We start from the raw sequence: 13,188 nt of genomic DNA, 5'->3' as shown, positions 1-13,188 counted from the left end.
AGATAATATATGTACACACATGTATAGATTGAGTATAATCTGATAAAATTGTACTTCATTCTAAGCAAAAAATTGATGGTCAATTCTCTGAAAAATATAAAATGTGTTTTTGTATGCTGTTTCCAGGATATATCTTTAGTAAAAGACAGCATTCTAGTATATGTGTGCCAGATGTTCGTAGTTTACACTTATAATCCTAGCTATTCAGTAGGCTAAAATCTAAGGATTGAAGTACCAGTCAGGGCAGAAAAGTCCAAGAGATTCTTCTCTAGTTAACCACAAAATGCCATACTGGAGGTGAGGTTCAAGTAGTAGTGCACAAAGGCACAATGAGAGTGCAAGGCCCAGTGTTTAAGGTTTGATACCAATGTGCACATGTGTGTTTGTTCACATGCACACACGAAGTAAATGTCTGCTAAGATAGTAATAGTATACTAGAGAATAAACTGTGCCTAATGTGAAGGAATTATTCAGGGAATAGAGATATTTTTATATATTTTAATTTAGCTTTAGAAAAATTTCATTCCAGAGAACACAAAAAGTGTCGCTTTAATACCACATTTTTCAAAGACCTGGAGAGTTCAAGACAAATTATTGAACTAGTTCTGAGGGGTAGAATCAGTAAGCTATGGGATGGGAGCATGGCCTAGTGGTAGAGTGCACACCTAGCATGTACGAAGCCCTCAATTCAATTCCCTAGTACCACGTACTCAGAAAAAAGCCGGAAGTGGCACTGTGGCTCAAGTCGCAGAGCATTAGCCTTGAGCAAAAGTATCCAAGGCCCTGAGTTCAAGTCCTAGGACTGCCCCCCCCCCCCAAAAAAAAATCAGTAAGCTGAAAGGGCTTGGGAGCACTCAGGACCTTTGTGATTGAATCAAGTAGAATCTGATTGGACATTTACAAAAGATACTTAATCAGCAGCATAAAGGTTTATGTTTGATATATTTTTAAGACCAGTTAATTATTCTGAGGATAATAGCTTAATAAATTCTTTAACAACTATCTTAAGTGATTTGCTAGAACATTATAAACTTGTTTAAAGAAGAAAGATTAATTCAATTTGGTTGTCTATATAGTAGTACAATCATCCAGCCCTTGAAAATTAACTTACTGGATTTTACCTTATTGTATAACTTAATATCTGAAAATACAGAATTCTCTAATGTAAGAAGATAAGTAGAACTAGGGTTACTGTATAAAATAGAATTTAATAGTGGATGATTGCATTAATAGTGGATGATTGCATCTTCTTTCTTTTCTTCCTTTTTGATCTGAGACCTGGACCTGATACCCAGTGCTTTTGCTGTTTGGCTAGTGCTCTACCAAATGAGCCACACCTCTAACCCCATATGTTTGTATCTTTTAAAAGTTAAATCTTTGATGTAAACATATCAAGAAATAGAATTCCGACTGGGACTTTGGTCTAGTGGTAGAATATTTGCCTAGCATGCACAAAGACCAAGGTTTGATTCCTTTGTACCACATATATAGAAAAAGCCTATGGCTCCAGAGGTAGAGCTCTAGCTTTGAGAAAGCCCAAAGACAGTGCTCTGGCCTGAGTTCATGCCCCAGGACTGGCCAAAAAAGAAAGGAAGAAAAAGAAATAGAATTTGTTTTGGTTGACAATAAATTGAATTACTGTAGGATGATTGGGAAATGTAACTTGGGAGATAAAAAGTTTATATTTGTTATATAATTATACTTTGTATTTTTTATAATAGTATTCCTTCTATTTTTGTCAGCTAAATCATAACATTAAAAATGTGGTGCTTCGACCCAGTGGAGCAAAACAAAGCCGCCTAATGTTAACCCTACAAGATAACAGCTTCTTATCTATTGATAAAGTACCAAGTAAAGATGCAGAGGATATGAGATTGTTTCTAGATGCAGTCCATCAAAACAGACTTCATGCAGGTGAGCATAATTATTCCAAGGTCTCACACTCATAGTTTTAAAAGAATATGATGACTACAGACTAATATTTCTTTCCTTTTTCCTTTTTTTTTTTTGCCAGTCCTGGGCTTGAGCACTGTCCTTGGGTTTTCTCAAGGCTAGAGCTCTACCTCTTGAGTCACAGCACCACTTCTGGCTTTTTTCTATGTATGTGGTACTGAGGAATCAAACCCAGGTCTTTGTGTATGCTAGGCAAGCCCTCTACTACTAGGCCAAACTCCCAGCCTACAGACTAGTATTTCTGATGAATGCTGAAACAAAAGTCCTCAATGAAATACTAATGTACTGAATTCAATCACATATAAAAGAATTATACTGAGAGACTGAGAAGGATTATTGGGCTAGGCACGGTATTGTACACCATATTCCCAACAACTTAGGATGTGGAGATAGGAAAAGTGATTCCAGGTCATCTTTGCAAAAAGTTATTGAGATTCCATCTTAGAAAACTATAGCTATGAAATTCCTGCTACTTAGAAGGTATAGGTAAATCCAGGGAAATGTGAGACCCTCACTTAAGAACAAAAGAAAAAGGCTAAATATGACTCAGACATACACTGTTTCTAGCAATTGAGAAGCCTGAGTTCAAAACCCTAGTACTTCCAAAAAAGTGAACTATAAGGACAGTTCAACATATGACAATAAATCATGATAATATACCATATTAAAAATAAAAAACACAGCCAGGAGTTTGGTCTAGTGGTAGAATGCTTGCCTAGCATGCACAAAGACCTGGGTTCCATTCCTCAGTACCACATACATAGAAAGAGGTAGAAGTTGGGGCCGGGAGTGTGGCCTAGTGGTAGAGTGCTCACCTAGTATGCATGAAGTCCTGGGTTCAATTCCTTGGTACCATATACACAGAAAAAAGCTGGAAGATGTGTTGTGTCTCAAGTGGTAGAGTGCTAGCCTTGAGATAGCCCAAGGACAGGATAAATCAGGCTCTCAATAAATTTAAAAGCATCTCTTTACTAAGAATAATATTTTAGCCAGTGGTGGCTCACACCTGTAATCCTAGCTACTCAGGAGGCTGAGAGCTGAGGATAAAAGTTCCAAAGCCAGCCTAGGCACAAAAGGACCTGAGACTCTTATCTGCAATTAGCATCTAGAAAATAGGAAGTGTGGCGTGGCTCAAGGATTGGACTGTAGCCTTGAGCTAAAGAGCTCAGGGACAATGTCTAGGCCCAGGGGTAGGGTGGTAGTCTTGAGCTGAAGAGCTCAGAAACAGTGACCTGACTGTGTTCAAGCCCCATGACCCACTGAAAAATAGTAATAATATTTTACATTAATTGGATCTTCTACAATTATTATTGGTCTTTGGGGGATTATAGTCAGGAGCTAGGGTCTCATTGTTGTAAACTTAACTACTCAGAAGTCTGAGACCTGGAGAATCTCACTTCAGCTGAGACAGAAAAGTCCTCAAAATTCCAGTTTTAATTAACCAGAAAAATGCTGGATTGGTAGCACGACTCAAGTAGTAGAACATACACACTCTGAAGGAAAACCAAGAGAGAGAACAAGGCTCTGCATTCAATCTCTGGTACCACCACCAAAAACAAGGGAAGGAGGTTTTGAGTTCTAACAGTCTCTGGATGGAAAAATCCTTTCTGAGTATAAAATAAAAACTGTAGTGAAGAAAAGATGGATAAATCGTATAAAAAGTTAGAATGATGTCGCAGGCATTCATGTATGTATGTATGTATATATGTATGTATGTATGTATGTATGTATGTATGCATGTGCATATGTGCTATGATGGAACCCAAACCTTCATGTAAACTAAGCAAATGAACTGAACTGAACTACATCTTTAGCTCCAGAGTAGTATATTAATGTCAATTGTGATCTTATATAAATGTATCTTTTTTGTTGGGGGGGTGGCATACTAAGTAATTGCAGGAACTAGTTTAGATGGTAATATCTAATATTTCTGGGATTGTCTAAATAATGTTTTCCACAAAGCTAATATTTATCATTTTGCTATTTCATCTTTTTTTCTTTTTTTTTTAAATGTGCCAGTTCTCGGGCTTCAACTCAGGTCCTGCACACTGTCCCTGAGCTTCTTTTGCTCAAGGCTAGCACTACCACAGACCACTTTTTGGTGGGGGAGAGGAGTTAGTTGGTGATAAGAACATGGACTTTCCTGTCTGTCCCAGCGTTGAATTGGGATCATCAGATCTCAGCCTCCTGAGTGGCTAGGATTACATGTGTGAGCCACCAGCACTGGGCTATCTCATTTATTTTTATGAACATCTTTATAAACTGTATGATATTTTTCTATTATACAAAGTCTGACCTAGACTCATATTAAAGACAACTTGTAACTGGGCGTGGTGGCTCACGCCTGTAATCTTCACTACTTAGGCGGCTGAGATCTGAGGATAGCAGTTCAAAGCCAGCCTGGGCACTGAAGTCTAGGCCCACGACCGACAGAGGGAAAAAAAAAAAAGACAACTCTTAAAAATGGGCAAAAACTTCTAATAGGAAATGGCTTTTTTTTTTTTTTTTTTTTGCTGGGTTATGGGCTTGAACTTGTCTAGGACGCTGTCCTTGAATTTTTCAGCTCAATTTTTCATTGATCTAAGCCCCACTTCTTGTTTTCTAAATAAGAGTCTCAGGCCCTTTTGTGCCCAGGCTGGCTTTGAACCTGCACCTGTCAGAAAAAAATGGCCTTTTAACATATAAAAATAATTCCCAACTTTAGTAATTTTTTTCTTTTTTTTTGCCAGTCCTGGGCTTGAACTCAGGGCCTGAGCACTGTACTTGGACTTTCTCAAGACTAGAGCTCTACAACATGAGCCTCAGCACCACTTCCGGCTTTTTTCTATGTATGTGGTACTGAGGAAATTGAACCTGGTCAACTTTAGTAATTCTTAATCATTGCTAGCAGTTTGAGAGGAAGTAAGAAAACTCATACGTGATTGGAAAGTTAGAGATATGTATATATAATGTAACTTGATGTAATCTAAATTTAGTTTAAAATTATATATTTATTAACCAATTCTGTTCTTTTTTTTTTTTTTTCTCCTCCATTCCTAGGGCTTAACTCAGGGCCTAGGCATTGTCCTTGAGCTTCTTCTTTTTTTTTTTTTTTTTTTTTTTTTTTTGCCAGTCCTGGGCTTGAGATCAGGGCCTGAGCACTGTCCTTGGACTTTCTCAAGGCTAGAGCTCTACTGCTTGAGCCTCAGCACCACTTCTGGTAGTACCGAGGAATCAGACCCTGGTCTTCGTGTATGCTAGGCAAAGCACTCTACCACTAGGCCAAACTCCCCGCCCGCCTTGAGCTTCTTTTTGCTCAAGGCTACTACTCTACCACTCGAGACATAGCACCACTTCTGGCTTTTTCTGTTTATGTGGTACTGAGGAATCATTCATGCATGCTAGGCAAACACTGTACCACTAAGCCATATTACCAGCCCAAGCAATTCTTATTCTGGGAGTTTATTTTACAAAATCATTTGTTAATACAAAAAGACAGTGTGAAAGAGTGTTAAGCACTGCTTCCAATTTTCAAAACTTAAAATATTCAAATGATTATCAGTGGAAAGTAATGAAATTATATTAAAACATACTTTTTGTGCCAGCCCAACCACATGGCTGGGGCCTATAAAAGTAGCCTGTAAGATTAGGTGGGGTCGCTCTCTCACTCCCATCTTAGAGACGGCCCTGACCGGTCAGTATGATTCTCGATGCTAGGTGCGGAATAAAACTGTTTAACTTCCAAAACAAAACAAAACAAAACAAAAAAACATACTTTTTGTATATTTTGCTGGTCCTCGGGCTTGAACTCAAGGCCTGGGTCCTATTCTGTGCTTTTATGTGCAAGGCTAGCACTCTATCATTTAAGCCACAGCTCCTCTTCTGGCTTTTTGGTGGTTAGTTTAGGAGTCTCATGGACTTTCTTGCCTAGACTAACTTCAAACTCGATCATCAGATCTCGTCCTTCTGAGTAGTTAAGATTTCATAGCATGAGCTAGCTACCTATGCCTGGCCATAAAATACATTTAAACTTTAAAAAACCTGAAAAAGGAAATTAAAACAGATCTAAGGAAGTGGAATAACTTTATAAGCTCCTGGATTGGAAGAATCAATATTGTGAAAATGTCAGTACTGCAAAAGGCTATCTACAAAATCATTGCAATACCCATCAATATCCAATGCCATTCTTTAACAAAATAGGGGAAGCAATCCAAAAATTTATATGGAATAATAAAAGATGCCAAATAAGCAAAAATAATTTGCCAAATTAGCAAAAAGAACAGCACTGGAGGACTAGCAGTTAACAAACCTGAAACTACTACAAAGCTATATTGTAGTAAAAACAGCTTGGTACTGGCACAAGAACAGGCTTGAGCACCAGTGAAATAGAACTGAAGACCCAGAAACCAACCCACCGACCTATTAGCACCTAGTCTTTGATAAAGGAGCCAAGAATATTGGCTGAAAGAAACAGCCTATTCAACAAACCATGTTGGCAGAACTGGCTAAGCACGTTTAGAAAACTAAAGTTGAATCCTTATTTGTCTCCCTGCACCAGAATTCAAATAGATCAGAGATCTTGAGGTAAAAGCAGATCCCTTGAAAATTTTACAGGAAGCAATAAGAGACACACTTGGGCTCTTTGGCATAGGTTGAAACTTTCATTCATTCATTCATTCATTTATTTTTTGGTCAGTCATAGGGCTTGAACTCTGGGCCTGGGCACTGTCCCGAGCTCTTCAGCTCAAGGCTACCACAGCACCATGAGTCACAGCACCACTTCTGGTTTTCTAGTGGTTAGTTAGAGATAAGAGTCTGGTGGTCTTTAGTGTCTAGGCTGGCTCAGCTTCCTTAGTAGCTAGGATTACAAGGGTGAGCCACCACACTGAAACTTTGTTAATAAAGGCCCAGAAGCAAGAAAATTTGGACAAATGGAACTGCATTGAACTGTAGAGCTTCTGTATGGCAAAGGACATAGCCAGCAAGATAAACAGAAAGCTTACAGGGTGGGAAAAGATCTTCACTTGCTATACAACAGACAAGGATCTTGTGTCTAAAATATATCTACAGCTTGAAAAGTTAACTCTTCCAAGCCTCAAAAAAAAAAAAAAAAAAACAATTCCATTAAAAGGTGGGCTAAAGACTTAAAAAGAAACTTCTCCAAAAAGGAAATAAAAATGCCCAATAGATACCTGAAGAAATGCTTGACACTTCTGGCCATAAAAGAAATACAAATCAAAACAACTTTTGAGATTTCACCTCACCCCAGTTAGAATGGATATTATCAAGAAATCTAATAACAGATGCTGGCAGGGATGTGGCCAGAAAGGATTGTTACTACACTGTTGGTGGGAATATAAACGTGTTCAAGCAGTATGGAGGTTCCTCAAAAGACTAAACATAGGGCCAGGAGTTTGGCCTAGTGGTAGAGTGCCTGCTTAGCATGCACGAAGACCCAGGTTCGATTCCTCGGTACCACATACATAGAAAACGCCAGAAGTGGTGGTGGTTCAGGGTAGAACGCTAGCCTTGAGGAAAGTCCAAAGACAGTGCTCAGGCCCTGAGCTCAAGCCCGGGACTGGCAAAAAAAAAAAAAAAAAGACTAAACATAGAACTCCCCTATGACCCAGCAATCACACTCCTGTGCATTTACCCAAATGTCTATAAACAAGGCCATACTAAACAGGCTGAGAGGTATGTGGACAGATGGAATACTACTACACTGTTGGTGGGAGTGTATACATGTCCAGCCACTCTGGAAAACTGGAGTTTCCTCAAAAGACTAAATGTAGAGCCTCCCCTATGACCCAGCAATCCTACATCTGGGCATCTACCCAAATATCCAGGAAACAAAGCCATACTAAACCTATTAGCACAACTGTGTTTATTGCAGCATTATTCACTAGCTAAAATATGGAACCAACCTCAATGCCCCTCAGTAGATGAATGGATCATGAAAATGTGATATAGTCAGTTCTGGCCATATATCCTATATGGCTATATAGGATGAGGGTAAACAAAATGAACTCCAGGATATGGAAACAACAGATTTGTCACAGATTTGGCTGCTTGGACTGGCTTTGAAGTGTAGTCCTTAAATCTCAGTCTCTTGAGTAGCTAGGATTCCAGGCATGAGCTACCAGCACTTGGCTTGATAAACTTTTCAAAATTTTTGAATTAATTTTTAAACTAATACTTGAATATATTAAAATTTTACATGGAGTACCATTTGTTGTTTTGATATCTGTGTACATTGTGATTGATATACTGTTACTTGCAGAGAATGCTATGGGATATATGTTGCTGGAATAACACCTGTCATTCTTGACATGTTTCCTGCATTTAGTATAAATGTTCATGCCTTCGATACAGGATTTAACTCTTCCATAGTATTAGTAACCAACTATACTGGAGAATTTTTAGTATTTCTTTTTGTCTTATAAATTCTATCCTATTACGTGTTCACATATTTGTATTATTTGCATATTTTGCTTAAGATTTTCATTACTATAAAGTTTTAACTACAGTATGTCTCAGATATGTGTCCTATTAGAAAGTTCTCTTGATTTTATCATTTTTGTACTGTCATTTCTTCAATGTTACATCAAAAAAAATTTTTTTAAGTAAGTGGTTTTCAAAAATATTTTATTTTTTTCCTCTGTTACCAGCCAATAAACCTCCTCAAGGGTCTGGTAGTTTTGGAGCCATTCTGAGCAGCAGGGCATCACAGAAGGAAATGAATAGGCAACTTTCCTATTCAGACAGTCAGGTATGTTCATATCTATCTTTTTAGCTTTTAAAAGAAATTGGTAGCCCTAGACGTATTACATGTTTGCAGGAAGTAGAATTTAGATGGTAATATCCAATATTTCTGGCATTGTCACAGTGGTGTTTTTCACATAGGTAACATTTGTCATTTTGACTGTCTCATTCTCTTTAACTTTTTATGAAAGGCTTTCTAGAATTTATCTTCCCTTCTTACAAATAGTTTTACTGAACAGCACTTGATGTCTCATGGTCATCAGAATAAGCTGCAGTATAGTTTTTAACAGCATGCCTTTGGAATTAGATGTGAGTTTGACTTGGTGCTGCTGTTTATTAGTTGAGGGTCACTGGGGAAATTTCTTAAGTATCTTGAGCCTTAATACTTACATGTAGAATTGAGGTTGTAATAACATTTCAAGAGTTCTGTGAGATAATGCTTAAGAATATAATAAGCTTACTGTATATCCTATGTCTCTACAAGTATTTATTACTATTTCTACTTTCCATTTGCTCTATATTGTGAACTTTGCCTTTATACTGTGTAGCACCATACTGATGTTGAGATCTTCTCTTTGCTTTTTACAAAGTTTTTCTTTCATACATATTAAGCCAGCTATGAGATTTCATCAGAAAATAATCCTATCACAATTTAGTTATCTTTATGTCTCTTTTAATTTGCTTTGCAAAGGAAAGCCAGGCATAAAGTTAAAAGAAAATTTGAAGTTCTGTAAGTAAATTTGTTTATGAATTCTATATGGCTGTATAGGGAGGTGATTATTTAGGTCTGTTTACTAGATTAAGCAATAGAAAATATTTAAGTTTTGTTAGGTTCTTTTCATGAGTCATGTTTTGGAGGGATATTTTAATGTGTAATTGGCATGTAGTAAAAATATGTGTTTAAATTATAAACTTGATACACATTTATTTTTTTGTTAGTTTTGGGCCTTGAACTCAGGGCCTGGATGCTGTCCCTGAGCCTCTTTGTGCTCAAGGCTAGCCTTGTCCACATGAGCCACAGTGTCACTGTGATTTTTGAGTGGTTAATTAGCAATAAGAGTCTCATGGAGACTTTTTTGCCCTCGCTGGACTTCAGACTGCTGCCCTCAGATTGTAGCTTCCTGAGTAGCTGGGATTGCAGTCATGAGCCACCTGGTAACTAATAATGTATTTTGGCATATGTTTATCCTTAAAATAATCACCATAATCACGTTGAAGATAGTCATAGTCCTCATAGGTTTGCTGATCCTCTTTATAATCTTTCTTCTCCTCTGGTCCTTACTGAAAACAGCACCTGATTTGCTTTCTTTACTATAGAGTATACACTTTGCAATTTTTTTTCAGGTAGAATCCAGGTGTATTTTAAGGGATGGGAAAGGGAAGTATGTGGCTTTTTCACTGAACATATTTGAGATTAATACATTTGTAAGTACAAATAACTTTTAAACTATTCACTCAGTGACTTTAGAGGTTTTTAAATTTCCTGTCCTAAGATTGTCATTCTATAAAATGGAAGTAATTAGACATATCTTCCTTACCAAAATCACATAGGTCTTAATGTAGAGATATAAAACATACCTGGCAGAGTGTTTGTCCAAAACAGTTTTCCAGTGAAAACTGTTACATACTCTTTCTGAATGATCTTGCTGTGTTAAAGTAGATTCTTTGATTTATCTTTCATGAGTAGACTTTCTTATCTTCTGCTCTGTATTAAACATTTTTTTCTAATCCTCCGAACATGAATCCTCTCAAAATAATAGGACTTTTGCTATGTATACGTGACTTGATATGTTAAGTTGTAGCAATTAAATGTTACTCTTTTTTTGTTTTTTTTTGTTTGTTTGTTTGTTTTTGTCTGTCATGGGGCTTGAACTCTGGGCCTGGCGATGTCTCTGAGCTCTTCAGCTCAAGACTACCACTCTGCCACTTGAGCCACAGTGCCACTTCAGTTTTCTGGTGGGTTAATTGGAGATAAGTGTCTCACGGACTTTGTGCCCCTACTGGCTTTGAACCAGTATCCTCAGATCTCAGCCTCCTGAGTTGCTAGGATTATAGGTCTGAGCCACCGCATACCTGGCTTTGTTATTCCCTTGTTGTTGTTACAGTGTCTTATTTGTGCCAAGTACTAAGGCTTGAATTTAAGCCTTTGTATAGTTAACTTTTTCCCAAAGCTAGTGCTCTACCATTTGTGCCACACCTCCACTTTCATCTTTTCAGTGATGAGTGTATATAACAGTTTCTAGGATTTGTCTCCCCAGGCTGGCATTGAACCTTGATCTTCAGGTCTCAGCCTCCTAAGAAGTTAGAATTACAGGCATAAGCCACTGATTATTACCTGCCTGCTCTTTGGCTTTTGTTGGCGCTAGAGATCAAACTCAGGTCATTTTGCAAGCTAAACACACACTCTACCACTGAGGGATACCTCCATCTCTTTTTTTTTTCTTTCTTGTAATCAAGACATGTATTTCACTTTTTTTTGCCAGTCCTGGGCTTGAGCTCAGGGCCTGAGCACTGTCCTTGGACTTTCTCAAGGCTAGAGCTCTACCACTTGAGCCTCAGCACCACTTCCGGCTTTTTTCTATGTATGTGGTACCGAGGAATCGAACCCGGGTCCTTGTGCATGCTAGGCAAGCACTTTAACCACTAGGCCAAACTCCCAGCCCTGTATTTCACTTTTCTAAAAATCAGTTCTCTTGCTAATCACTAGATCTGTGTCTTGCCTCTGCATGCTGTGGAACTTTTCAGTTAACAAGACTATGACAAAAGAGCTGGTGTGACAACACATGACTACCATTGCAACACCTAAAAGACTGAGGCAGAAAGGGCAAGTTCTAGGCCAAACTAAACTACATAGTGAGACCCTGTGTTAAATAAATGAAGCAATTAAAAATACTGTAGGAAGACAAAGGTTTCATTTCTCTCCCTTGACTATGCATTAGAATCATCTAGAATGCTTATAAAATACATTTATAGGGCTTGGGCATATAGCTCAGTAGAATAGCACTTACTATATATAAGTATGAGTTTGATCTCCAGCACTGCAAAAAAGCCAAACAAATGGGTGGATGGTTAGATGAGTGGATGGATGGATGAATCAGTTAGACAAGAAATGTTTCCTGTTACGTTTTTGATAGTCCCTACAATGATACCTGAGAATCATTGTTCTTAAAAGTTTGTAGTCAACTTGAGGATTTTGATATTTTAATCATTCTTACAGGCCTCTTCAAAAAGAGGAAGTTTGGAAACTAAAGATGATATTTCATTTCGAAAAGTTCTTGGTCATCCAGGTAGAGGCTCGATTAAGACTGTACCAGGAAGTGGAATAGCTCTTCCTCGCACGATTCCTTCTTTATCACCAACATCATCAACACCTCTTAGATCAGGATTGTTAGAGAACCGGTAAGAAAGACTTAATTGTTTGGTAAACTTGTTTATAGGTGTTTTCTGGGCCTTTTAGAAATTGAAATGGAAGAATAGGAATATAGAAATTGAAATAGAAGAGAAGGAATAAAGTACATTTTTGGTAGAGGAATCCAAGTATTTGTCTTGGGTAGTTTATGTCAAGAGACATGAAGTAAGCATGCACATAAAAAGTACACTCATTTAAATGTGATATAGAATATTTCGTAACAATAGTTACATTTCTTATTCTTGAATATGTTGGTTTATAATTTTGATGTTGTGAATTATGACTTTTTAAAAATAGCCCTTTTTGTTCCCTGTTCTTCATAGCACTGAAAAGAGGAAAAGAATGCTGTCATCTGGCTCAGAGCTGAATGAAGATTACCCTAAGGAAAATGATTCATCATCGTAAGTTGCTTCTAGAGCATTTATGACACTTGGTCAGTCTTTATTTCTCTCTGTCTCTCTCTCTCTCTCTCTCTCTCTCTCTCTCTCTCTCTCTCTCTCTCTCTCTCTCTCTCCCTCTCTCCCTCTCTCCCTCTCCCTCTCCCTCTCCCTCTCCCTCTCCCTCCCTCCCTCCCTCCCTCCCTCCCTCTCTCCCTCTTTCTCTTTTTTGATCCGTCGTAGGACTTGAACTCTGGTCCTGGACCCTGTTCCTGAGCTCTTCAGCTTAAGGCTCGAGCTCTACCACTTGAGCCACAGAACCACTTCTAATTTTCTGGTGGTTAATTGGAAACAAGAGTCTCACAGACTTTAAGGCTGGCTTTAAACTGTGATTCTCAGGGCTCAGCCTCCTAAGTACCTAGAATTATAGGCATGAGCCACCAGCGCCTAGCTCTTTCTTTTTTTTTTTTTTTTGGTAGTCAATTATGGGGCTTGAACTCAGGGCCTAAACACTTTCTCTGAGCCTCTTTGTATATAAGGCTAGTGCTCTACCACTTCGAGTGGTTAATTGGAGATAAGAGTCTCACCGGAACTTTTCTGCCTGGGCTGGGTTTGAACTGTAATTCTTAGATCTCAGCTTCCTGAATAGCTTGGATGATAGACATGAGCCACTGGTGCCTAACTTGGTCAGTGTCCTTTATATTGGAA

General features: G+C 38.2%; 1 protein-coding gene across 4 annotated transcripts in view; it reads left to right on the top strand.

Moving 5' to 3' along the window:
* Positions 1–13,188, top strand: part of Usp37 (ubiquitin specific peptidase 37) — a 77,140-nt gene that overhangs the window by 16,225 nt on the left and 47,727 nt on the right. For all 4 annotated transcript variants that reach the window (XM_090354813.1, XM_090354811.1, XM_090354812.1 and 1 more), the window contains exons 4-7: positions 1,743–1,914; positions 8,601–8,701; positions 11,912–12,093; positions 12,427–12,504. In XM_090354813.1, the coding sequence (XP_090210939.1) occupies positions 1,743–1,914; positions 8,601–8,701; positions 11,912–12,093; positions 12,427–12,504 (533 nt within the window). The remainder of the gene's footprint in view (positions 1–1,742; positions 1,915–8,600; positions 8,702–11,911; positions 12,094–12,426; positions 12,505–13,188) is intronic.

This window comes from Megascapheus bottae, chromosome 21, assembly GCF_031878675.1.
Source record: "Megascapheus bottae isolate mThoBot1 chromosome 21, mThoBot2.hap1, whole genome shotgun sequence".
NCBI classification, from domain to species: Eukaryota; Metazoa; Chordata; class Mammalia; order Rodentia; family Geomyidae; genus Megascapheus; species Megascapheus bottae.
Note: the sequence above shows the minus strand (reverse complement) of the source record. Positions and strands in the feature narration are given on the sequence as shown.